Raw genomic sequence first — 25,449 nt, 5'->3', positions numbered from 1 at the left:
CATTGACCTAGTCCAAGCCCTCATTATCAGTCTCCTAGTCTGATATCTGGTCTCTTGCCTCCAGTCTCCACCCCCTACCATAACCCATTGGTCATAAACAGCCAGAGTAATTGCTTTTAAAAAAAAAAAAAAAAAAGGAAATAAGATCTCATCACTCTCTTCCTTAAAACTCTTCAGTTGCTTCAGAATAAAATACAAATGCCCTAGCATAGTCTACAAGGCTGTGCATAACTGGGCCCCTGCCCATCTTTCCCCTCATCAGCCTATACTCTTCTCCTACTCCCTACTCACAGTGTTCCAGCTTCCTTGCTGTTCCTCTAGCATGCCAAGTCCCTTCCCACTGGCAGCCCAAGAGCCTTCATGCCTCCTGCTTTCCCTCTCCTAGAGTGCTCCTTCTCTCAGCTCTCCACATGTCTTGCTTCTTACCCTTACTCTTCATGGAGGCCTTCCCCATCCACCCAGCCTAAAGGTTGCCTCCACAAGCACATCACTTTGGTTTAGTTTCTTCACAGCACTGAATTTGTGAGTGTATTTTCTGTTTTCTGTTCCCCCTCTACAGCGGAAGCTCCATAAAAGCAGGGACCCCATTTGTTTTGTTCATACTCTATCCCCAACTCCTAGCAACAACTGGGTGTTCAATACATATTTGTTGAGTGAACAAATGAACAAATAAATGAATAAAAGAATGGTAGCCTTTTGGTTCCAAGGTTTATTAACAGTGACCCATCCTTTTTGGTTTGTCTTTGCCCCAGCTCCCAACTCTAGTCGACCTCTCCACTCTTGGGCTTCAATGTAGTCCCCAAACGTAGGAGGCAGAGTAGGACAGACTTGGAGATCATTCAGATCTCTGGCTTCCAAATCCTTTTTTTAATTTAATGCAGTAAGACCATTCTTTTCAAACCCCAAATCTCTCACAGAACCCCAACATATCAAATATATAAAGCAGGTGTTGCCCTTGTTGAAGGAAACATATGTGGGGCCTACAGCCCTGAGAAACAGTGTGACTTTCACTGCTCTACTTTCAGTTAATTCAAGGTACAGACAGGTGAGCAGAGGCCCAAAGAGGGGCCATGACCTGCCCCTCTCTGGGCAGGACACAGCCTCTGGAGCCCCCAGTTCCTATGCTACTTCCACAGTACCACACTGGATTCTAGAGTCTTTCCAGCCAGGGCAGAGGAAGCTCCCAACAATGTCTGCCAAGGTGAGAGCTTGGTCTTTTGGTTACCTACCCCTCAGACTGCTGGTCATGTGAGGGGCTGGCTGGAGGGTAGACTGGAAGTGCAGGGAGGTGGGGTGGGGAAGCCAGGTGTCTGTGTCAGATGGCTGCTGGGGCTTGGGGGCTGGGGGCTGGAGGGCTCAGAGGGGCTGCCCAGGCCTAGGGTGGTTTCTCCCTTCCTCAGGATGAGGCTGCTGAGCTCCTGGAGCAGCTGCTCCTCCAAGGATGCGTATGCCTGGGAGCTGTTCTTTGAAGGGGGACCTGGAGGGGGCTCTGGTGGCCTCTCCTCCCGGCCTGTCTTGGAGAGAAGGGGCTGATCGGAGGACCTCTGGCTGGCGGGGGGGCTCTCTGACTTGGCTGTCTGCCCCCTCATGGTGGAGAAGGAGGTGAGGGTGTCCTTGGTCAGCTCTGGGAAGGCCCCCACTTCCTCGTACACTGGCTCCTCATACACAGGCTCCTCCAGTTCCTCTTGCTCCTCCACAGACCCCTGGGATGACTTCATTGGCTGGATAGGAATGGATTGGCAGGAGGCAGAGTTAGAGTTGCTGGATTATTTATCACTATTATTTATTGAGCTCTTGCTCTCAGCCAGGTGCTGCAGAATACTTTGCCGATATGGTATCAAAGCAACTCTGAACGATGGGTTACACTGAAGGTGAGGGAACTGAAGTACAGAGGGGTTAAGCTGCCAAATGGTAGAGCTGGGGCTTGAACCCTGGTCTGTCTAACTCCAAAATGCATTCATGTCACCACTTTCTTTCTTTCTCAGATCCTGTAACCACTTCCTCCTTTCCTCACCACATCTTGCCATCCCTCATTTTCTTTACTTTTTCTGGCCCCAGAACTTTCTCATGTACCCTTTTTCTCTCTTACACACACACACACACACAGACACACAGATGGCCTGCATCGGGACAAGTACGGAAAGCACACCAGCTCAGGCAGCACAGAAGAACACAGCGCTGACAGGAGCACAGCTGGAGCAGGCACAGTACTCACAAAGAACATGGACAGGGTCCTCCGATTGTGAAGTCGCCTCTGCGCACAGGTGGGGTGGGGATTCGAGGAGAGAAAGACACAGAGACATAGTGAGGCCTGGCAACAGGAAGTGGGGAGTGGGGGCACAGAGAAGGCAGAGGGGGACACCAATCTGACAGGTGCAACATTGCCTCTGCAGTGTGGGCAGGGATCAGGAAGGGGTTGAGGTGGGCTGGGACCTCACCAGGGTCTGATTGGCAGAGAGGAGAGTGGCCCCGCTGTCATCCCCACGGATGGGTAGCAAAGGCATGGTGCCGAACTTCTGACGGGCAAGGTCAGAGGAGGAACGGCGTCGTAAGACCACTGGCTGCTGGTCATCGTACTGGAGGGAGGGAAAGAGGTTGGCACAGGTGGGCATGGGAGGTACTGAGGGTTAGAGCTGGGACTGCAGACCTAGCCGTCCACTCTCTCCTTCCCCTCACCTGGGCTTTGAGGATGCTGGTGGTCCAGTCCCACATCTCATCCTCATCAGTGCAGGACAGGTAGCTGGGGGTGATAGGAGGAGAATTTAGGGAAAGGAAAGAGGCCACAGCTATAGGGATGGAGGACAGGAAAAGTGAGGAGATGAAGGACAGGGAGCAGGGTTTGGCCAAAGGAGAAGCCAGGCTGGGAGGTACTCACAGGTGCATCTTCTCCAGTATCAATGTGAAGCCCCACCTGGGAGGCAAAGGACAACAGTGATGGGGTGAGCAGAAGAACCAGAGGGGTGGTGGTAGGAAAGCCTGAGAGTGTGGGCTGGGGAAGAAAACTCACGGCGTTGGAGGCTTTAACTTCTTCCGGATCCCCAGGTAGACCTTGGCACCTTCCAGAGACCACTCCCGTTCTGGTTTAGAGCTCTGGGAACATGGACGGAGGCAGTGGGGTTGACAAGTGAGAGAAGGATCGCGTGGAAGCATTGGGGTTATGTGATCACAGGGTCAAAGGGCCAGGGACGAAGTGAGATAGATGAGGTTATGGGCTGTGGAGGGAGAGGGTCAGTGTGGTCCTGGCTCTGCACACATGGCCTCCCAGGGTCCCTCCCCGATAGCCCCAGGGCCCCACCTTTTTCTCTTTGTGCAGCAGTAGGGAGCAACCACGAAGCAGAAAGAACCTCTCCTGGAAGCGGTTTCCCAGCAAGCGGGGCGGTTCCCCTCGACACCGCAAGAGCCCCACCTTTGGGCTCTCCCGCTGGACACCTGGGTACAAATGGCCATTACCAGGTGGAGGGTTCTGGGGGAGAGGCCTAGAGGTTCTGGGCTGAAGAAGGTTGCTCACCTGTAAAGAGGCAGCTGGCCTGGGCCAGGGAGACTTTTCTCAAGAGCAAGGAGGCCGAGCAGGGCTCTGGGAGCTGGCACCATTGTAAGGCCTGCTCCAGGACCTTTTCCTTGGGATGCAGTGGCCGCTCTAAGGGGCAAGGTGGGGTGGGTATCAACCAGAATATCCATCCATGGCCTGGAGCCCCCAACTCATGTCCTACCATTCATTCATTCATTCATCCAGCCCACAGACATTTGTGTTAGCACTGAGCCTATGCCAGGCACAGTGCTGGCCCTGGGGATGCAGTGGTGAACATGAAACACATGGCCTGCCTTCACAAAGCCCTCAGCCAGTGAGGGAGCAGGCAGTAAACAGGTAAGTAAACAAAATAATTAAAGGCAATCATTATTCTGAAAGAAACAATAAGAAACTGAAGGAGAGAGTAACAGGACAGCTACTGAGATATGGTGATCAGGCGAGGCCTTTCTGAGGGAGCGTTTGTAGATGAGACTCGGAGGCCTGAAGGATTAGGAAGCAGCCACGCTAAGGTCATGGGGAAGAAGATTTCAGGCATGGCAAAGTGCAAGAACAGAGGTCCTGAGTCAGGATAGATGTGTCTGAGGAACTAACAGCCGGTGTGGCTGGGACAAAGAGAATAGATGAGAGGATGAACTATGTGAGATGAGGTCTGAGGAATAAGCAAGGGCCAGGTGCACAGGGTCTTTTGGAACACAATAAGGAACCCGAATTTTAAGTCCAAAGGAATTTTAAGTTCAATGGGAGCCTGTTGGAAGGTTTTAACCATTGGAATGGCATGACCTGATTGACTTATGCTTGCTGCCCATTTGGCTGCTGTGTGGAAAATGGATTGTTAGGAGGCAAGAATGGAATACTGCTATCCCAGCTATTTCTTTTCTGGGACTGTGCATTTCAGTGGTTAATGTTGGGGAGCAGAGACATAATGGTGACTTTGATCAGGGTGGTGACCATGGTGGAGATGGAATGATAGATTAAATAGGATCTACAGAACTAGTTGGTTGGGTTGGGTATGAAGATGAAGGAAAGGGAGGAGTCCCAGAGGACTCCCAAGTGTCTGGCCTTGATAACTGTGTGAATGATGGTGCCAGTGACTGACTTAGGGAAAACTGGGAAATGGCCTGGACTTTTTGTTAGAGGAGGGGGCTGGGAATTGAGTTTGGTCTTAAACATTTTAAATTTGAGAGGCTTATGCCCGGCTGGCGTGGCTCAGTGGTTGAGCATCAACCTATGATCCAGGAGATCAAGGTTTGATTCCACGTCAGGGTACATGCCCGGTTGTGGGCTCGGTCCCCAGCAGGGGGTGTGCAGGAGGCAGCCGATCAATGACTCTCCTCATCATTGATGTTTCTATCTCTCTCTGCCTCTCCCTTCCTCTCCCTCTGAAACCAATAAAAATATATTTTAAAATAATAATAAAAAAATGAGATTTCCCTGATAGCAGGTACCTTGTTTTAAAAAATAAATAATAAATTTGAGAGGTGTATGGGATGTACAAGCAGAGGTGCCAAGTAAACAGTTGGACATGTGAGTCTGGAGCTCAGAGGAGGGGTCTGGTACAGAGATAAAAAGTGGGGGGTCAGCTTATTAATGGCATTTAAGCTGTGGGGAGGGATGAGCTCATCCAAGGAGAAATGTAGATAGAGAAAGGAAAAGAGTTAGGATTGAGCCCTGGGTCACTTCAACATTTGGAATCTGGACAAAGGAGGAAGAGAAGCCTCCTTCAAGATGGAAAGGAAACCAAGGATTTGTGGGGTCCACGAAAACCAAGAGAGGAGACAGTATTGAGAAAGGGAATAGCCAGCTGTGTGGATTGTCCCATTATATGCATGGGGAAGTGTCTACTGTATTTGGAACATGGAAGTCATTGGTGACTTTGACCCGCCCACCACACGTGCACACACATGGCCATACTCACCAAGCTCCCCGTGCTCAAGAATCTCAAATGTCACCCACAAGTCAGTCCCAGCTGCTGTCCCCCGCATCTCCAGTACCTGGTTAGTCAGCTCCTCCGCAGTCAGTGTTGGGGATACCTGGGGTCAGAGAGAAAGCAGAGGATCCTTGCTGATCAGGCCATTGCCCCTGTCCCATATTATCCCCTCCCCTCCCCTCCCCTCCCCTCCCCTCCCCTCCCCTCCCCTCCCCTCCCCTCCCCTCCCCTCCCCTCCCCTCCCCTCCCCTCCCCTCCGGACTGACCTTCAGGGTGACACAGTTGTCTGGGAGCTGTTGTTCTATATAAACCTCTATAATGAGGTCTCCAGCCTGGGACAGCTGAGAAGAGGGGAAAAGAAGTCAGGAGGTCACAGAGGATGTAAAGAATGAAGGCCAGAGGACTCCTCATGTTGCCTTATAAGCATCCCCCCCCAAAAAAGTCTCCTCCCAACCCTCACCCCCAACATGGCTGGGGCCCTTGGGGGTGGCGGGCCCGCATCTTCAGGCTGCATAGGTGCTTCCTGAGAGCTCAGCACTGTGCTTGGGAGAATAGGTTTGGAGTCAGACTGTCTGGGTTCCAACTCTGCCACTCACCATAGTATGACCTTGCATAAGTGACCCTCCGAGCCTGTTTCTTTATTTGAAAAATGGGACTACCTACTTCATGGAGTTGTGTGATGCTAACGTGAGACTACAGGTGCCTGGAATAGAATAAGTCCTCAGCTATTTACTACGGTGTTTATTATAGTTCTCACCTCTGTGTCTAACTTAGCGAACTCTTCCTTGGATCTCTTACACGTGGAACTGAAGGGTTTCTGCCACTATTCGTAATGGAGAATCCTCACAGAGGAATAACTGAAGCAAATCTTAAACCAAACCCCTGTCCCCAAAAGCACTCCCCTCCTTGGGTTTCCCCTTGTCCAGAAGCAGAAGATCAGCTTCCTATCTTGATGTCCCCTCCTGGCCCACTCTGGAGCCAAGGTCAGTACAAATTACCTGCACATCCTTCCAGGTGGTGATGAGACTGACCTCCAAGTCAATCTGAGCTACCTGGTCAGAGTCGATCTGTGGAAGAGCCAAAGGGAGTGTGTGTGGTGGAGGTTGGAAGGATACTGGGAAAGGAGGGGAGCAAGGAGAGATGTGAACCACCAGAGAACCTGTGCGAGAGGGTCAGAGGCTAGAAGAGCTAAGAACCAATCAGGCAAGGATGTTAGGAGCAAGGTTATGGGTGAGAGGGGCCCAGGGCTCTAGGAGGTGGTTCTTAATGTTAAGGGCCTTCAGAGGGCTGGGGACTTGGTGGGGTGAGCAAGATGCAGAATTCAGGAGGAGGGATTGTGGGGCAGGGGTTGAGAGAGCTTACATCAAAGACAGAGACATAGCCGTCGATGAGTTCCTGCAGTATCCGCACCTCGTGTTCCCCACGCCCATCCGTCTGGAACACACTGGGTGCAAACAGCAGGGCCAGGTTCCGTGTGCACATCTGGTTTAGAGCTGCACACTTCTGCACCCTGCAGAGGGTCATGAGGGTCATGAGGAATGCAGTTTGCGCTCACCCATTTGTCAACACATCTATTCATTTAGCAAGCAGGTATTGAGTCCCTACTGTATGCAGGCCCTGAGCTAAAACACTTGGAATGCAACAGTGAGTAAGATATAATACTGGCCTCAAGGAGCTCCCAGTCTAGGGGAGAGACAGACAGGGAACGGGTGATTATAAATATAGTAGGGTTCAGCAAACTTCTTATGTAAAGGAACGGATAGTAAATATTTTAGGCTTTATACAGTCTCTGGCACAACTCCTCAACTCTGCAGTTGTCACGTGAAAGGAGCCATTGAAAATATATAAATGAGTGGGCATGGCTTTACACTTTATGTACAAAACTTGATTAACAAGCAGCGGGCTGGATTTGGCCCACAGGTCATAACTGGCCAGTCTCTGTGATACAGCATGATTAGTACAATATAGTTGGGGTTCACCCAAGAGTCATTTAAAGACCTGTCACCCCAGTAGATAAAGACAGATCTAAATCCTACTCTTTTTGTCTCCTACATCTACTCCTTTGCTTGGCATGGAATAATAAAACCAAATAATATTGACTGCTCGCCATTTCTGAGTGCTTACTGCACGCATGCCAGCTGCTGTAGTTAAGAATTTTACAAGGATTGTCTCACTTAACTCTCATATCACCATGGGGGAGATACTATTTATTATATCCTCTTTCTTTTACAAGTGAAGAAACTGAGGCTTGGATCCATCTGACTCCAGAGTTCACACTGAAGCTTTACGCTATAATACCTTCACGTAACAACTATTTGTGGGATGGATGAATGAATGCAAGCGAAGGGGTTGGGCAGAAGTGACGAAGGGTCAGTGAGAGGGCTTGTGGGGGGTCTGCCATACTGACCGATAGAGATGCCCAATGAGGGTGGCCAGTGTGCGGCGGTTGACCCTTGGCAAGAAGCCAATCACTTCTTTGTATTTCTCCAGGCGCTGATTCTTCTGGGGCAGCTCTGGGATTAGATGGGGGAGGGTTGGAGAGGATCGGGAAAGGGAGAGTGGAGGGATTTTTAGAGAAAAAAACCCAGGATGGATGTGTTTCTGCTCTCTTCCCACCTTGCCCTGAACTGAGTCCCTGGGTGGTCCTCCAGTGGGGGGAGGGGTTGGGGGGCTGCTCAATCCCACAAGAGAGCCTCAGGGATTCTGGTGGGGTGGGTGGAGTTCCTGGTTGCCCAGAGGAGTGCTTAGGGATCGTGGGAGTACCGGCAGCCTCCCTCCAGCGAGGCAGCAATCGTGCAGAGGTCACGGGGTCATCGAGCTCTCGAAAGAAGCGTTTGAGTGTGTCAGTGACATCCTCCACGAAGTGCTCCCCTGGTCGGAGCTTCACCGACCGGGCATCCCGCCGAAACTCAGCCAGGAGCCGCAGGCTGCGGGCACGCGCGCCCCCTTTCCGGTACACGCCCTCCAGCCGGAGCCCTGAGAAGAGCCAGCGCCTCTGCTCACAGCTGCCCAAAGACACCCCACCCCACCCAACGTCCCCCTACATGGTACAGGACTGGTGGGGGACCATGGAGAAGGAAATCTGCCTCCACGGTCTTGCTTTTCAGGATGCTGCTCAGTCTTCATCTTGGCAAGTCCTTACCTAACCACACTAGCCCAGGTAGCAGCCCCCATCACTCTGTCTCCTCATCACTTTTATTTTTAAACAGCACTCTCTGAAATCACTTTACAGGTCCTATTTATCTGAAGATTCTGCATTTGCAAATTCATCTACCTGCTAAAATTTATTCGTAACCCCCAAATCAATACCGGTGGCACTTTTTCAGTCATTTGTGAACATGCACAGGGCAGGGGAAAATTTGAGTTGCCTGTTGGACACATTCCCCTATAAAGTTTCATACAGTAAACAAATGTCTCTTTCATGGTATATTTACAGCCATGTTTTTTGCATTCTCGTGCTTTTGTGTGGGGGTGTAATTCCATTTAAAATGGCCCCCAATTGTAATGCTAATGGGTGTCTGGTGTTCCTAAGTGCAAGAAGGCCATGACCCGCCTTCTGGGGAAAACACGTGTGTCAGATAAGCTTCCTTCAGGCAGGGGACATAGCGCTTCTTGGCCATGAGTTCAATGTTAACAAATCACCAACACATATTAAATAAAATATCTTTAAACAGAAACACACATAAAAGATGGTCATGTATTGATTGGTTGGTGAAAATGCGACTAGAGGTTGTCAGGAAGCTAGCCCTGCATTTCCACTGGGGCACTAATTCAGCGGGCACTCACTCAGCGTCAGCAGTAACCTCACAGACTGTAACTACCTCGAAGTAAACTGATCGCATCTGTTTTCTTACTCGTTGCCCACTAGCCTCTGAGCTTCACAGGCCGTCCCCTGTTCGCTGCCATCTCCCCATGTCTGGCACGTGGGAGCAGCTCCACAAGTGTCTGTTGAATAGAGTGGCAGTGCGGGAACTGTGGAGCAGACATGAACACCCACTCTCTTTCTCCAGGGCTTTCTCATTGGGCCTCTGACTTAATTCCTCCTTTGAACACAAGGGAGGCTGAGAAGAGAACAGGGGTCTAGTGAGTGGGGGAAGTCATTGCACGAGGCAACCGCCAATGCATGGAGAACGTCATTAGCTGCTGACTCTCTGCTGTCCTTGTTGTAAGCACAACTATTTGTAGGTTCGTGGATGTGCTTTTCCCCCCTTTACTGCCCTCAGTTTTCTGTGGATTTTCCTTCTCAAGAGTTCAGTCTTCTAGTGGGGATTCCCTGGGAAGATAGATTCTACTTGGTCCTTACTTAGGCTGGACAACAAAGCAGAGGCCAAAAGCTCACAAAGAATTCTGGGAACCACTTGCACAGCTGATCTTTTATGCCTGGAAAACCTCCCACACAGAATAATTGTGTTCAAACCTTCAAGGATTTGGCTGCACAGCTTGGCTCTGGCTCTGTAGCTGCCTCCTCTTTGCTCTCCCTGCCTCTCCATCTCTAGTCACATTTCAGTGCCACTTTCTCTCCATGCCCACATCCCAAAAACAGCTACCTTCGAACAATTACTACCCGCTAGGTCCTGCGCTAAATGCTTTAGAAGTGTTATCTTACTATCAAAACTATTCTGGAAAATGAGGACTGGTAGTAACCCCATTGTACAGATGAAGAACAGGTTCAGAAAGGCAGAGCAGTTTGCCAAAGGTCACTGAGCAGAGGCTGCCAGGCAGCAGGCTCTGGAGGCAAAGCTCATAGGCAGCTCACTGCCCCCTGGCTCCACCCTTGTTCCCCATCCCTCACTGGCTCAGTATTGGCCAGCACCCACTCACCATGCTGGGTGACAAAACTGATGCAGGCATCCACGATGATGGGGATGTCACCTCTACTCATCTGCTGCTCCTGCAGCCCTGTGCCACCCCCACCGGCTGCTCCCCCAATGGCTGTGTTCCATGCTGAGAAGTCCAGCCGGCCCTCTCCCTGCAGATACAGGGTCCTGGGACCCAGGAGGCCCCCGTCAGAGCCATCTCCAGAGGATCCTCTGAAAGGCCCAGAATCACAAGGACCAGATTTCCCAGAGGCACCAGCAGGGGGCAGCAACATCCAACCCAGATAGGACCTCGAATGTGGGAAGAGACTTTGAGGAAGTGGACAGCTGTCCAGCAGGCCAGGGTGAAAGGGTGTGGGCTGAGCTCTAGAAAGGGGGACTCAGAGTCAAGGGTAGGGGAAGCACTTACCTTCCTGTCTCCACCAGAACCAAATGCTCCTTCTTGTCTGGGGTGTCAGCTGCCGAGACTACACCTGAGAGGAGAATCATGGAGATTATCGTCATTGTTTTCATCATCGTGACTAATATTTATGAAACACTTAAGGTATGTAGGTGCCAGGCTAGCCATACAGACAGCACTGCATTGAATCCTGTGAGTTACACATTATTACCATTTCACAGGCGACACATAAAGCTCAAGGAGGTTAAGAAACTTGCCTCTGATTACTTGCTATAAAATGGCAAAGCTAAGCTTGAACTCAGGTCTCTTATCTCCAAAGCCCTAAAACATTACCCTTCACTGTTCCTCTTTTAGGAGAAAGTGAGAGTACTCAGTCCCCTCTCCCAGTCCCCAACCAGCAAGTGACTCCAAATAATGATAATAACATTTATAACATATAGCACTTATTGAACACTTAAGAGACTCCTCCTCCCAGGTTCTGTGATAAGTGGTTTACATGCATTGCCTTATCTGACACTCACTACAACCCTATTATTGTGCCTGCTGTAAAGATCAGGAAACTAAGGCACAGAGAGGTAAAGTAATTTGTCCAAGATCACACAGTTAGGAATTGATGGAGTGTAGGGGATCTAAATAAGGGCAGTTTGACTCCAGAGCTTGTACCTGAATCTACTGTGTTTCCCATAGGGACCCCCGGACAGATGAAGGTCCATTCCTCTCCCCCTCCATGGCCACCCTTCATCCCTGTCCCCACCCCTGCTCACTGATCTCCTGTAGCCGCCGAAGATGTACCATGTCCTCAGGGACTGCAGGGCCAGGGCCCGGTGCTGGACACAGGAAGAGGTGGTCACCACGAAGAAGTCCAAACCCTGACAGCCAGTGGCCGGGAGCCAGGGCTGTATAGGAGGGGGACCGCAGCCACAGGCGGCCCAGCCGCACCAGCCCAGGGCCCAGCAGCTGGTGACAGCTCAGCGGGGAGAACCACTGTGAGGCAGGAGGAGAACATAGGGAGAGAGAAAGGTGGGGAAAGACAGGAGGCGGGGGAAAGTGAGAGGGCCAGGGAAAGGCAGAGGAAGACGCGAAAAGAAAGCAAAAGAAAGACAGGAATGAAAAGGGGTGGGGAGGGAGTGGAGGAAAGGCCCAAGGAGAAGACAGAGATGATGGAGAAAGACAGGGAAGAAACTCAGTTCAATTCAATTTGCTCCAACCAACAGAGAAGACCCCTGTGGGACCGCCTTATGCCCTTAACTGGGATGCAAGGGTAAGAAGGAATGGGTAGCCAAAAATGCTCTAATGACAGAATCATGATGCCCTGGGAAGTCCCCCAACACCAAGGGGCCAGGGAGAGGCTTTGTGGAGAAGGGACTATTTGAGGTGGACCTGAAAGCAGTGCTTTTCAAACAATAGAGCAGTGAAAGCCTGGGGTAGGTTGGAAGCCAGGTGGTGGAGGGTAATGGGGGACATCTATAATACTCTCAACAATAAAATTAATTTTTTAAAATTTCCAAACTGTCACTAACAACTACTTTAATAAAAAACAATAAAAATGAATTATTAGAAAAGTGAAATGAAAAAAGAAGTACATACAAAATATAAGCCCCCAATTTTTTAATTAAAAAAACATGTTTTTATTGATTTTTAGAGAGAGAGGAAGGGGACAGGGATAGAAAGATAGAAACATTGATGATGAAAGAGAAATATCATCTATCAGCTGCCTCTTGCATGCCCCCTACTGGGGATCTAGCTGGAAACCCAGGCATGTGCCCTGACTGGGAATTGAACCAGGGGCCTCTTGGTTCATGGATTGACTCTCAACCACTGAGGCACACTGGCCAGGCTAAGGCCCCAATTTTTATAATAAGATTCCACACATAAAGTCACTCTGTCAAGTTGTTATGAAAGATTCTAAAAGCTGACTCTCGAGTTCTTAACTTGTCCTGTCATGGGCCATGACAGAGTCCACAGGCCAGTAAAGTGACACAGTCTGCAGCCCACACATTGGGCAGCACCACCGCCTAAAGAATGGGCTAAATTTTTAGAAAGTGTAGATAATAATAAGAGGAGACTTGGACTTGGCTGGGAGGGCCACAACAGCACCCTTAAAGGACACGTGGAACAATTTCTTGGTATGAGGAGTTATAGGGGAACCAGCAGAGTGGGGTCAGAGGAGTGTCAGATGCTGTAGAGATGACCTGGGGAGGCCAGGAGGAAGCCCTTGGACCTTGGCAATGGGAAGCCACTGGTCACCCACAGGGTAACAGCTCAGAAGAGTATGGCAGATTCTAGGGGATTCTAGGAGTAAAAGCAGCTGCAAGGGGTTAGGAGGAACTACAGGCTGCCAGGGCACAGGACTTTCTGAGAAGCTGCCAGGAGAGCACCAAGTGAGGAGTTGAAGATGAACCAGGGCTGAGGGAAGCGCTGCTTAAGGATGGGAGTGATTGTCATCATTATCACCATCACTATTTCAGCGCCCACAGATGGTGGACTTGCTGGATGCCAGGCAGTGTGGGCCTCACATGTCTCTAATTCTTAGCCTTAGGGTCTTACCTCTATGGAAAAGCTCACAAGGCTAAGAGTTGGAGGACTCAGATCCCAGGATGTCTGACTCCAGGATCTGAACTTTTAATTCCAGGGAGAGGGTGCAGGATGGAGAGAGATTGGCTTGCCTGGCAATGGAGAAGCTGGGAAAAATAAAGGCAGCTTTGCCTCTGCCTGGAGGGCTAGGGGAAGAGAAGTGGGAGGCATGAAGGGGCCCAGCGAGGTTTGGGCCATGAGCTCTGGTAACTGAGGCCTGATTTTGGTACTGTGCTCTGCTGCCTTCTAGCTCTGTGACCGTGACCACGTGCAATCTCTGAGATTCAGTTTCTTTTTCTTTTTTCTTAATATGTTTGTATTGATTTCATAGAGAAGAAGGGAGAGGGAGATAGAAACACCAATGACGAGAGAAAATCATCGATCGACTGCCTCCTGCACACCCCCTACTGGGGATGGGGCCCGAAACCCCGGCATGTGACCTGATCAGGAATCGAACCAAGACCTCCAGGTTCATGGGTTGACGCTCAACCACTGAGCCGCACCAGCAGGGCGAGACTCAGTTTCTTTATGTGTGAAATATTAATCACCCTTACCACTGAGGGTTGTTGTGAAAATAAATGAGAAATTGAATGGGCAGTGTTTACCCCAGGTCCTGGCACAGAATAAATGCTCAGTCTACCTTAGCTGTTCATGGAAGGGATAGGAGTGGCTACAGGAATAAAGAGGACAGGATGGGGGCAAGTGGGGACAGGAAAACCATGTGCTGCCAGGGAAGGGTCTCTGCTATCTTACCTTGCCCACAGCGCTGACCCAGGCCTCCAGACTGTCAGCTCCATCAGTGCCAAAATGCTGGATCCTGCCCCCCATGAGGATGAGCTCAAAGGAAAAGGGGAACCTGGGGAGAAGGCGAGGTCAGTGAAGAGAATGGGGCCCAGGAGAGGGCTTCAGGCTTGGGGCTGGGAAAGGAAAAGGGAGTTCAGTGAGCATGGAGGGCTGTTACCTGTCAAGGTCACCTGAGTCAGTAGGTGGAGGGCTCACACCCAAACATACAACATCCTGGGGCTGAATGAGGCTGAGGGGTTCGGGGCTGCTTTCTGACACAAACATCTCCAGAGCCGCTCCTAGCACACACCACAGCCGGGAAGGAGCTAAGGGGAAGACCGATGGTCAGCAGGCAGAAGACGGTCTCCACGGTCAGAACTCCTTCACCAGATCTCTATTCTACGCCAAGCCCTCTGGCTATGTATGATCTCACATAATCTTCACAATAACCCTATGAGGAGGGAATTATATTCACTCCTGTTTTACAGATGGGGAAACTGAGGCTCAGAGTTCTAGTAGCTTGCCTAAGTCTCATCAGTAGCAGAGTTGGGATTTGACTCTGACAGTCTGACTTCAAAGCACAATGCTGCCCCCTGGCATAGTTCTCTTACCCCCTGCACCCAGCCCACTCCTGGGCACGACCCCACTTTCCCATCCCAACCCTCCCCTCCCTGTCCCTCTGTGGTACATTTGCACCCATCCTAGTTTCTCCTTCTCTTCCCATCCCTTGGCTCCCCCCTTACCATCCCGGCCCTTGCGAGGGGGTGGGGGTCCGGCTTTGTTGCTGATGGGACCACAGTACAGGAAGCTGCTGTAAGTGGCAGGCACCACCACCTCATTGTACACGCCAAGGGAGGAGTCTGTAAGGGGAAGGAGCAGTGGTCAGGTCAGACTGGTGCAATGGGATGGTCTGAGCCCCTTAGGGAAGGGATTGAGTTGAGGAAGACAGTGGGACCGAACTCCACTGGCAGCATGACTCAGTAGAGCCCAGTTAGGCTGGACCACTCACTACTCAGATTAGAAAAGAGGGTGGGATGAGGCTTCTAACCCAGTCCTTGCCCACTGCCTCTCCCCACTAGCCAGCCTACCAGGCATTCAGTCCTGGGTGGAGGTCTCAGAGCATAGGTCATCTGTAAGTGTCTCAGCCCCTGTGGCCTAACCATTGGACACCAGCATCTTTAGATGACCATTTATATGATCAGACTGCCCCCAGGGAGTTGGGTTAACCATGTCAGGGGTAGACCAGCACTAACACTTCAAATATCCAGATCCACACCCCAGGCAGTGCCCAGCATCGGTCATTTCATAACATCAGGAAATAGGCCCAGAGGATCTGGAAGTTTGGGAAACCAACCAGCTAAGTCATTGTAATGGACTTGGTCAGGGGCTAAATGCAGCTCCCTAGAAGAACCAAGGCAGGCTGGGGCTGAGAATAGTTGGGGGAAGGGAAAGGAGGCACTTATGGGGATTACCTGAGGGCAGGAGACCAGGGAAGCTGCCATCGAGGGCCAAGGGAGACCACGGCTCCTCACCCTCAGAGGTTTCAACACAGAGAAGCTGGGTCATGTTCTTCAGCAGGTTGGGTCCTGTCACAGCTGCACACAGTGCCTGCAGGGAGGGCAGGGATTCTGTCAGCCCCAAGACCCAACCTGACAGTCTTGGGGACAGTCAGCTGGTCACCAAAAACAGCCTCCTCCCCCACAAGTCTAGGCATTTCAACTCAGAAACTGCTTTCCCCCTCCCCTTCAGCCCCAACCCATCCCTCCTACCTGGAGAAGCTGGCTGTGATCTGGATACTGAGGGTGGGGCTTCCGGAAGAGACCCAGCCGGTACTTCCGGGAGATGAACTCTCCCCTAGGGCCTGGGGGTGTATCTGGATGCAGCCTATCGCCTGGGGGTAGGGCCCCTGCCCAGAAGCGGTTGGCTCGATCATTTCCCAAGACAATGAACAACTGCAGGATGACAAGGGCAGAGGCAAGTGATGGGAACTCAAGAGTCCCCAGGCATTCCAATCCCGTCCCTAGGTGGGTCCAAGGCCTTTTGGGGATGTTCTTCCATCCCCCATTTTCTCCCACTTCAGCCTCCTCACCTGCACTATCTCATTACTCCAGACACTTGTGTCTAGCTTCAGACTCTGCACCTTGGAGATCCCGGAACCCAGAGCCCGGTGCTGACCTGTTAGGATGTGAGGGGCATGTGGCATGGGTACCCTGAGGCCTCCCGCCCTAATCCCCTCCTTTTCCCCATTTCAGCTAAAGGCTCCAGCCCTCACCGGCACACTGCTTGCAGATGACCACTCCCAGGTTGACAGCAGCCCAGTCTGGGCGGGAGGCCCCACAGTCCGCACAGTGCAGGTTTGCCCGATTAGACCAGATCTTCTCAGCCACCTCGTAGTCAGACAGGGTCTCGCTTACTGCTTCCTGTAGAGCGGCCGCCCAGCTCTGCCGAGCACCCCCAGACTCGGCTGTGAAGCTGAGGGGTGGACAGCCAGTCTGTGGGCATGGACACCCTCCCCACTTGTCCCATCCCACTGGCCATTCCTGCGGGAACCACCACAGGCCAGCCTAGACCCTCCTGAGAGCCTGGACCCTGCTCCCTGGACTCCCATCGGTGCACACCCACAGACATCCTACTGAGGAGGCCTCCAGTCCTCTGCATCCTGTGCCTCCCTCAAAAACCCCTTCCCCAGCCTTGTCTCCTGCTATCTGGGCCCCACCTGAAGCAGCGATGGGGTGTGAGCAGGTCGAAGCTGCGACTCTTGGTCTCCCGGACACTGCACCCTTGCAGTTCAATGAAGCAGATCCCGATGCCCAGGGAGAAGGCCTGGTGGGGTCAGGGGGAGGTTCAGTGAGGTGCCCGAATAAGCTAGGCCAGGCTCCTGGCCAGCCCTCCTCACCTGCTCACTCTTGTACAGCGCCAACTCTCCAGGGCTCAAGGCTGCAAACACTTTGGCCTTGTGTCCACGCAGCTCCAGCATGCCTGTGCGGAGAGGTCGGGGCTGCTGGGGGCTCCTCAGGTGGCCCAGGAGACGCTGCTCCTTCAGGCAGGATTGCAATGTGGAGCACCAAGTGTCCCGCTGAGCTGGTGGAGGACAGGGAAGCAGAGCGGTGGGCTGTGTGCGCACATGGCTTCCCCACCGCTGCCCTGACCCAGGGCGCCCTGGTCCTCACTCTCGCTCTCCGTGCGGAACACAAACACCCTCTGGCTGGTGATGACCTGGAACTTGTTGTCCTTGCTGCTGCGGGTCATCTCAATGGCGGACAGAGGGATCACACCCTTGGGGAAGGGGTCCTGGAGAGACAACCATTATCCACAGGGGCAGGAACTCAGTCATGTGTGCTGACACCAGGGGCCAGCACCAACTTTTAACGAGATCAGCACTCATTCCACAGCAGTGGGGTACAGCTGCTATCCTGGCTTCTTTAGAAGCTGACATGGGTCATGTAGTGACTGTGCCCCCACCAGGGGCTTCTGCCTTCCAGTCCTGAGCCTCTCTCAGCTATTCCTCCCTCTCCCTCCCCCTCCCGTTCCCCTCCCCCTTCCCCTCTCCCTCTCCCCAGGTCCCATGTAGCATCTTCTGGACCCCCACCTTGTCATTGCCAAAGTACATCAGACTCCTCCCATTGAACTGCACAAAGCGCCTCTGAAAGACGTAGTTTCTAAGGAAGGGAGGAACTAAGATCAATGAGTAGTGGAGGCTGCATCTTGGGGGGGCTCCTAGGGCATGGGAGCACTTGGGACCTGACCCCCACCCCACCTCCCAGCCTCCCTCCCCTTCCCTTCCCAGCAGCCCTACCCCTGAGGGGAGAGCTTGTCTAGCCAGCCACTGAGCAGGGGCGTTGGGCGGTCTGCGATGGAGGAGAAGCTGGCATAGGGCGAAATGAGGTCATCACTGGTCTCTGTGTCCATGGTGGGCAGTGAGAAGGTGGGATCCCCAGGCAACTCAAGGCTGGCATAGCCAGCATCCTCCCGTGTCTCCAGATCCTGCCTGCTGAGCCTTGTGGGAGCCAAGACAGAGAGGGACACACATTAGACCCAGTTCCCTGGATACCCTACCCATAGCACCTAGTAGAATGCCTGGCAGGTCCTGGATCTGCTTTTCAATCGGGGGGATAGGGAGGCTGGGAACCCCATGGATTAGCATGGACCTTCTTCTGAGAGCACACGAAAAATTCCAGTCCCTCTCCTCTGCCATTAGTAGATGGCTCCCTGTCACAGTTGCAATAACTTTTATTGGTTCTTTCTCCACAAAGTTCTTGACTTTGTCTCCCTGGATCAAGTTCGCTTCAATTCTCACCGGGGTGATGTAATTGCTTAACGGGTCGCCTGCTTCCACTCCGGCCCTCCCTCCCACATCCATTTTCCCACCACCACCAGATTGCTCTTTTAAAAATACAGATGAGATCATTTCACTCCCCTGCATGAAACCCTGTAATAACTTCCCATTTGTACTTAAGATAAATCCAAATTCCTTACCATGGGCCGTAAGACCTTGGACAGTGAGGCCCACAGCTCATCTCGTACTCCCTTAATCTCATCTTGTATCACCCGTACCTTCGCTTACTACGGATCAGCCACATTCCCCTCCCTCCCTCAGCGCCTTTGCACATGCTGTTCCCTCAGCCCAGAATGTGCTTCCTTGGGCTGCCTTTTCTCATCCTCAGGACTTGCTTATTCCATCTTCTCAGAAAGTCCTCTATTATTTTCTATTATTTTCCAATGGCTCTTAATCTCAGCAACACAAAATCACTTGGAAAACTTAAAAATATGAGCCCCATACCAGACACTTAAATTTGAACTCCCGAGATTGGGGCCCAGGCATCTGTAGTTTTAAAAGTCCCCTGGGTTATAGGTTGCAAACCATTCCTCTGCCTAGTTGTTCCCTACTTCCCTGAGAAATGGAAACAATCAGACAAGAACCCCCCCAGACTCCAGGCACCTCATCTACCCAATTGCACACATACTCTGCTTTCCTCCTGTTAATATAATAAACACCCCTGTCTAAAGCCAGACTCTCCTCTGTGTGCTTGGTCCCATACCCTTCACCTACGCAAGGACACCGCTCCAGACTTCCTCCCCTTTCCCTCGCCCACATCAGCTGATTTTCCCTCTCTATCAGATCATATCCATTCACCTTTAAACATGTAGAACATTCCAGCCTATAAAAAACCCTTTCTGGACTCCACTTCCACTATTAACAACCACTCCACCTTTGCTTTTCTTTGCAGGAAAATTTCTAAAGAATGTTGTCTACACGTTTCCAACTCCTCTCCTTCCATTCTTTCTTGAGCCCACTCTGATCAACCTCCATGTTGCCAGCTCCAGAGGTCAGTTCCCAGTCCTCAACGTACTTGACTCTCGGCAGCATTTGACACAGCTGACCTCTCCCTCCCCCTTATACAAATGTCCTTCCCTCGGCTCCTACGACATCTCACTCTCCAGTGACACCTTCTTCACTAGCCATTTATTTTCAGCCTGTTTTGCCCATCTTTCCTCTTTTCCCAAACCTCTTGATATTGAAGTGTGCCAGGAAACTGAGCTCGGTCCTCTGCTCCATGGACACTCACGGCTACACACACCCATCTCAGTGCTGACAGCTCACAAATTTAGATCTCCAGCTGGACCTCTTCCCCGGACTTCAGATTTGCATACCCAGTGGCCTGTCATCTCCTCTTGGGTGTATAATATACACCTCAAATTCAACACATCCAAAACCAAACTCTTGATCTAACCTCCATTCCTCCCATCTCAGACCATGGCAACTCCAGGAACTATCAGTGCTCAAAACAACACTGTCCAAAGGAAGTCAATGTGAAAGCCACATAGTATGTAATTTACAATTCCCTAGTACTAACATTAAAAAAAGAAACAGGTGAAATAAATTTTAATATCTTTTATTTACCCCAACATGCCCAAAACATTAACATTTTAGTATGCAATCAGTATAAAAATTAAGATAATTTATACCTATATCTGTTATATTAATCTAGTATTGCTTTTTAAAAAAATACTGTCTTTGGACTTTGGTAGTTGTTTCACTGTCACGGCATATCTCATTCCAGACTCGCCACATTTGGTCAGTAGTCACATGTGGCTAGTGGCAACCACACTGGACAGCGCAGGCTCAGACTGAAACCCTTCAAACCATTCTTAACTGCTCTTTTTTCTTTCACACCTCAATTTACTAGGACAGTCTGCCTTCAAAATACAATCAAAACCCAATCTCACCATCTCCGCTACCTAGTCAGAGATGTCTCACCTAGGCTACTGTGGTAACCTCCTAATGGGTCTCTGAGCTTCCGCTTTTGCCCTCTACAGATCATTCCCAGCACAGCAACCAGAGGGATTCTTAAAATGTACGCCAAACCCTTCCAGTGGCTTCCCATTTCACTTAGAGTAAAATTGAAAGTCCACACAAGGTCTGCCCCATCTGGTCCCTTTCACTTCTCTGACATCATCTCTTCCCACTCCTCTCACCTTAGCCTATTCTGTCCTTGCCTGCCTTGGCTCAGCTCTTGTGTGTCCCTGGGCACGTGGTCTCCTATAGGTGCCTGACCTGGGATGGAACCTGCAACCTGGGTATGTGTCCTGACCAAGAATCGAACCCGCCACTTTTTGGTATATGGAACGATGCTCCAATCAACTGAGCCACACTGGACAGGGCAAGCACTGCTTCCCATTTTAAATTATAAGTCAATTTGTCAACTTATTTCCAGTCTGCACCACTGAGTCACAAGCTGCCTGAGGAAGGGACTAGGTCTGTCATATTTGTCCTGTATTTGAGATACAGATACAGACCCACTGGCTGGAGGGCAGTGGGCGTTCAATGCACATCTGATGAATAACTAGATACATGGCCACCACCAGCTCCTCAAGCTTCCCCAATTCCTGTCATCACCACCCTACTGACTACTCACCTGTGCTCAGCTCTGCCTTCTCTTCTGTTGGGCGCCCCTGAGACCCCCACAGGCTGGACACCATAGTACAGGCAACCAGGGTCCATGATGTGCACTGTTGGGGAAGATGGAGGAGACGGGAAGAGGAGATCAGGTGGGATTGTCTGAGGTCCTGAAGGGCACTGTCCCTCTCCCCCCAGCCCATGTTAACCCACCTACCTGTGCCTGTGGTGGGCCTGAGGGCAGGAGTTGGGGCAGCTGTCTGGGAGCTGTCTGCAGCCCTGAGGGAAAGGTCTACTGGTCATTAAGGGAGAGGGAAGGAAGGACAAGCTCTCCTGCCCTGCTTCTCTCTGCTCTACCCAGCATGGACCCCAGGGACTTGTCCCCACTCACCTGTCAGGAGCTATCTGTGCCCTGCCTCTTAAATCCAGGCCAAAGTAGATGGCATTGGGCATCATCTCCACGGCATTCAAGGCTGAAGGCTGCTCAGAGAATGAGGTGGGGAGAGGAAGGGACCTCGGGCTGGACTCTGGGCTCCTGGGCACTTCTGGTCTCAAGAGGGCTGGGCTCATCCCAGGCCTCTGGGTGACAGTGGAGCCACTGAGCCCACCAAATACTGTCCTGGGCTTAGGCACAGGCTTGGGGGGCTGGGCTTGGGGGGCTGGGCTGGGTAATGGCTCCATGGCACTATCCAATTGGGGATCCGGGGAGCCCTCTGCAGTGCCCGTCTGCAGCAGGCGCAAGATGCGTTTCCGGTGCCCTGTGGCGCTGATGCCCAGCTGCTTCAGCTCCTCGTGGCCCAGGCCCTGGGCTGCACCCGCTGTAGCCAGGCCATGCTTCCGGAACGTGTCTGCATACTGCTCCAGGTGCACCGTGGCCAGCCACACAGCGATGTCCAGGTCCTGAGGGGCAGCCATGGGGGCTCAGGCCATTGCTGGGGGGAGGGGCAGGGTGAAGGGAGGGCTCAGGCTGAGATTCCCCCTCCCTGTCTCAAAGTTTGAGGCCTGGATGAGGATACCAGACTCCAGTCTCCCTCCAAAGAAAAGGAATCAGAGGCCTGTGCTCTGGAGGCAGACCTATCCCAGGACATCGGAAAGGGCTTTCTTATTATAAGAGAACCCCTTCATTTGCAGATGAGGAAACTGAGGCCCAGAGAGGGGAAGAGGCTCACCCCAGGCTCACAAAAAGTATGTTAATGTTGGTCCCCAAGCTCCTGCCCACCCTGGGTCAAGGTCCAAGCTCTGCCCCTGAGTGACTGCACAGTCAACTAAGTAAGAACAGGACAAGATGCTAGAACCCTGCAGGGATGAGATGGAGTAGAGAGGAGGGGGCCCATGATGTGGCCTGACCCTCCCACTGCACAAGGTGGGGACAGCTGCAGCTGTGGCCTAGGAGGAGGTGCAGATCCCACTCCCACTGGTTTCCAGAGCTGAGGTACAGGCTTAGCCATCCTAATCCTGGTCATTCCCAGTTCCTCCTCCCCTTCCACCTATTGTCTCAGCTCAGACTTCCTTCCTGTCCCTCCAGCCTGGCCACCCACACATCCTGCCTGCTTTGGTCAGGCTGCCAAGAGAGCCTTAACTAGTCCCAGCATGTGGGATCCTGGCCCTGGGCACAGTGGGGATGGGGTGGAGAACTGGGCCAGAGAGATGAGGGACCAGAGCCTGGGGGTACCCCAGGGTCTTACTCTCCACTCCCCTGCGGTGTGTTCACACGCGTGCATGAGCACAAGTCAGCACCCACCCTGCAGGCGGCTCAGCGATGTGAAATGACATCCCCCTCACCTCTGCTCTCTCCAAGCCTTCCTTCTCCCTGCCCATGCCCTTGGGCTCAGGTCTCCAGCCTCACCTTGACCCTGGTCCCCTCCCTGGACCTACCTCTGATTCTGCCTCCCCCGAGTTTTATCTCGGTCTGGGCCCTGTCTCTAACCCAGTCTCTACCTCCAAATCCATCTCTGACCCTCTCCGTGTTTTGCTCTGTCAGTCTCTCCTTGTCTCAGTCTCCAACTTCAACTAGATCTTTAGTTGCATCTGTGCCTCTGGCCGCCTCTGATTCTAGATTCCTGTCTCTGTCTTTCTCTAGTACGCAGTCCTGGTGACCGGGACTCCCTCTCGCCCCAGCATCAGTTCTGGCTGGGCCCCATCCCCAAGCTAAGGCCGGAGGGCTGCGCCTCGGGCCCTGACTCAGAGCCCAGCTTCCCGGTGACTCAGGCCGGGCGGAGGGCACGGGACGGGGAACCAGAAGGTGCGCGGGGCAGGAGCGCGGGGGGCGGGCCGGGCAGCTGCGGGCGGCGAGGGCTGCGAGCAGGGAGGGGGCGAGGAGGGAGGGGGCAGAGGCCGCGCGCCCGCGGGAGGGGCGGGTCGCGGCGGGGAGGGGTAGGGGAGGACCGCCAGCGCCGAGGGGCTTGGGATTCCCACAGAGGCCCTCGAGGAGGTGATGGGGAGGAGTCTGGGCTGCAGGGGTCCGGGGGCGCGGGGGTCCTCACCTCACTGCGCGGCCGCCGTCCGCTGCCCGGTGCCCGCTGGGCTGTCCGAGGCTCCGGGTCCCGCCGCACCGGCCCCGCCTCCCGCAGCGCTCCCCCGACGGAGCCCAGCCCCGCCCCTCCCGCCGTCCCCCCGCCGCGCCCCGGCCACTCCTTGTGCAAGCGCCGGCCGTCCAAAGCTTTGGGCTCCTTACCCAACTGCGGCGCTTATCTCGAGGCTGCCCCACTGTGTCCTCCTGGGGGCCAGAGCAGGGCTGGAGGGCTGGACAAAGAGGCCGAGGCCAGAACTGAGATGGGGACAGGGAGAGAACCCGAGGGAAAAAGACGGCGCTGTGCCCGACGGCTGTGCACCCCCTCCTCGTCCTGCCAGAAGGGAAGGGCAATAGGGTCCGGCCCTAAGCCTCCGTGGCACTTCTGCATCCAGGGGGGTGGCTGGACCCTCGCCGCCCATGAAAGGGGGGGACGGAAGCTGGCATCCAGAGGTCAGGGATGACCGCAGCCTTCCAAGCTGGGAAGCCCTTCAGCAGCCCGGCTATCTGACCTAGGGGAGTAGGGACCGTGGGGACCGAGGCCCAGCAGAGGAGACCCCCATCTGCTTCTCCATCCCCAAGGTCCTGGCCTAGGCTTCTTCCCAGGGATGACGGTCATGAAGGTCATGAAGGTCATGAAGGTCAGCAAGGCAACATTTCTTTTCCCAAACCCATGTGAGGATAGGCTGGCACCATGCGAGCACAGTCACCAGCAAACTGCCTTTTCTTCCTTAGGAGAAGCCCCTTCTCCCTATTCTCCTGCTGCAAATTTGTCTGTGGGGGTTAGGGGTGCCAGAGGGGAAATGGCTCCTCTCCCCTCCCCCATCTGTCCTGGAGCCCCAGCCTTGAAACCTGTACTCCAGAGTCTGCTGCACTTCCCCCTCGGAGCTGGGCTGGCCTTTAGTGTTAGGGGGAGGGGGGCGGGGGGCCCCCGCTGGCCAACTGTGTTTTCCTGTTTGCATGAGAGGAAGTTGGCTGTGAGTCAGCAGACACAGGAACTGTCAGTAGCTAGGGGAAGACCCCTGCCTCAGGGGAAGGTGAGGGGAGTGTGGGGAAGTGGTCCCCACCTCTCCCAGCTGAAACTCACCTTCAGTCTCCTGGAGCTCTTCCCTCTGAGAAAGAGAATGGTAATAATAATAATTAAAATGGCTACCAGTTATTGCGAATGATTATCTCAGGCCCTGTGCAAACAATGATCTGCAAACTTCAGTTAATACTCACAACAACCCTTAAGATAGGGAATTTTGTCGCCTCCACTTTACAGATAAAGGAGACATTTCTCTGAATGGGCAATTGTGGGGCCAGGAGAATGTTCCTCACAGACCTCCAACTCCAGGAGTGGAAACTGACCAAGGGCCTCAGCTGCTTCTCTCTGAACTTCATCAGCTCCTACTCTCAGGCCAGTTTCCCACTGGGCTGCTCCCAGCCCATGAGCCCATGATAAAGCTCAGCAGAGATCCCAAGGCAGGCCCATTCCTAGGAGACAGGGAAATCCTCTGACAGCAGACGTGGGCTCGAGAATTCCCCCCGGGGCCTGCTGAACTTTCCTTCTACTGCATGGTGGTCCAGGACGCTTCCTCCCCACCTTCCTTCCCTCTCTCCTTCATAGTTCTCCCAGCCCCTGGCTCCCTTTCTCTCTCACAGGAATTCCCTTAATCAGATCCTTGCAGGCTTCATCCTACCTTGGCAGCTTCTTCTTGGAGGACTCAGAGTAACAGGGCAAGAGAGGTGAGTTGGGTAAATTAGAACAGGGCACAGGGAGCTTGCAGGGATGGGTGCTGGGGAGTCCTGGGAAGAGATCAGGTGTGGGAGTTACGAACCTTTCTTGTCATGTTCCCCTTTGGCAATCTGGTAAAACCTACAGTACTGGTCTCAGAATAATGTTTTTAAAATGCATAAAATGAAATATGGAGCATTACAAAGGAAACCAATTATATTGCAGTACAGTTACAAACTATTTCAATGTGATATAGGAACATATGTGTTTTTTATTTTATTTTATTTCATTTTGG

The 25,449-nt window shown here is 52.7% G+C and overlaps 1 protein-coding gene across 2 annotated transcripts; it reads right to left on the bottom strand.

Moving 5' to 3' along the window:
- Positions 1-690: 690 nt before the first annotated feature.
- Positions 691-23,493, bottom strand: ARAP3 (ArfGAP with RhoGAP domain, ankyrin repeat and PH domain 3). 2 transcript variants are annotated; one of them, XM_081134792.1, is made up of 33 exons: positions 23,412-23,493; positions 21,320-21,828; positions 21,146-21,207; positions 20,948-21,041; positions 17,827-18,027; positions 17,620-17,689; positions 17,201-17,321; positions 16,927-17,111; positions 16,747-16,853; positions 16,303-16,502; positions 16,120-16,205; positions 15,800-15,982; positions 15,503-15,638; positions 14,774-14,890; positions 14,209-14,356; positions 14,001-14,103; positions 11,438-11,657; positions 10,683-10,746; positions 10,278-10,441; positions 8,220-8,432; positions 7,864-7,969; positions 6,819-6,966; positions 6,455-6,523; positions 5,723-5,797; positions 5,445-5,559; positions 3,509-3,637; positions 3,296-3,429; positions 3,008-3,090; positions 2,876-2,911; positions 2,677-2,740; positions 2,439-2,576; positions 2,216-2,254; positions 691-1,721 (listed from the first exon to the last, which is right to left on the bottom strand). In XM_081134792.1, exons 2-33 carry the CDS (start codon positions 21,607-21,609, stop codon positions 1,245-1,247), a joined length of 4,377 nt encoding a protein of 1,458 aa, XP_080990918.1. In that variant the 5' UTR covers positions 21,610-21,828; positions 23,412-23,493; the 3' UTR covers positions 691-1,244. The 2 variants fall into 2 exon arrangements, with proteins under 2 accessions (XP_080990918.1, XP_080990917.1); XM_081134791.1 differs by having other exon boundaries at positions 21,320-21,860; positions 23,412-23,475.
- Positions 23,494-25,449: the final 1,956 nt, after the last annotated feature.

This window comes from Miniopterus schreibersii, assembly GCF_964146895.1.
Source record: "Miniopterus schreibersii genome assembly, chromosome: 4".
NCBI classification, from domain to species: domain Eukaryota; kingdom Metazoa; phylum Chordata; class Mammalia; order Chiroptera; family Miniopteridae; genus Miniopterus; species Miniopterus schreibersii.
This window is presented reverse-complemented; position numbering and strand designations above follow the sequence as displayed.

Bases quoted from the DNA above. Each gene is read 5' to 3' on its own strand.
- ARAP3 (XM_081134791.1), bottom strand. From the start codon at position 21,843: ATGGCTGCCCCTCAGGACCTGGACATCGCTGTGTGGCTGGCCACGGTG. The intron at 21,042-21,145 runs GTAGGTGGGTTA...CTTCCCCAACAG, and splicing joins CAGGCCCACCACAGGCACAG to TGCACATCATGGACCCTGGT. The intron at 16,503-16,746 runs GTGGGGCCCAGA...TCCACCCCTCAG, and splicing joins ACACCCCATCGCTGCTTCAG to CTTCACAGCCGAGTCTGGGG.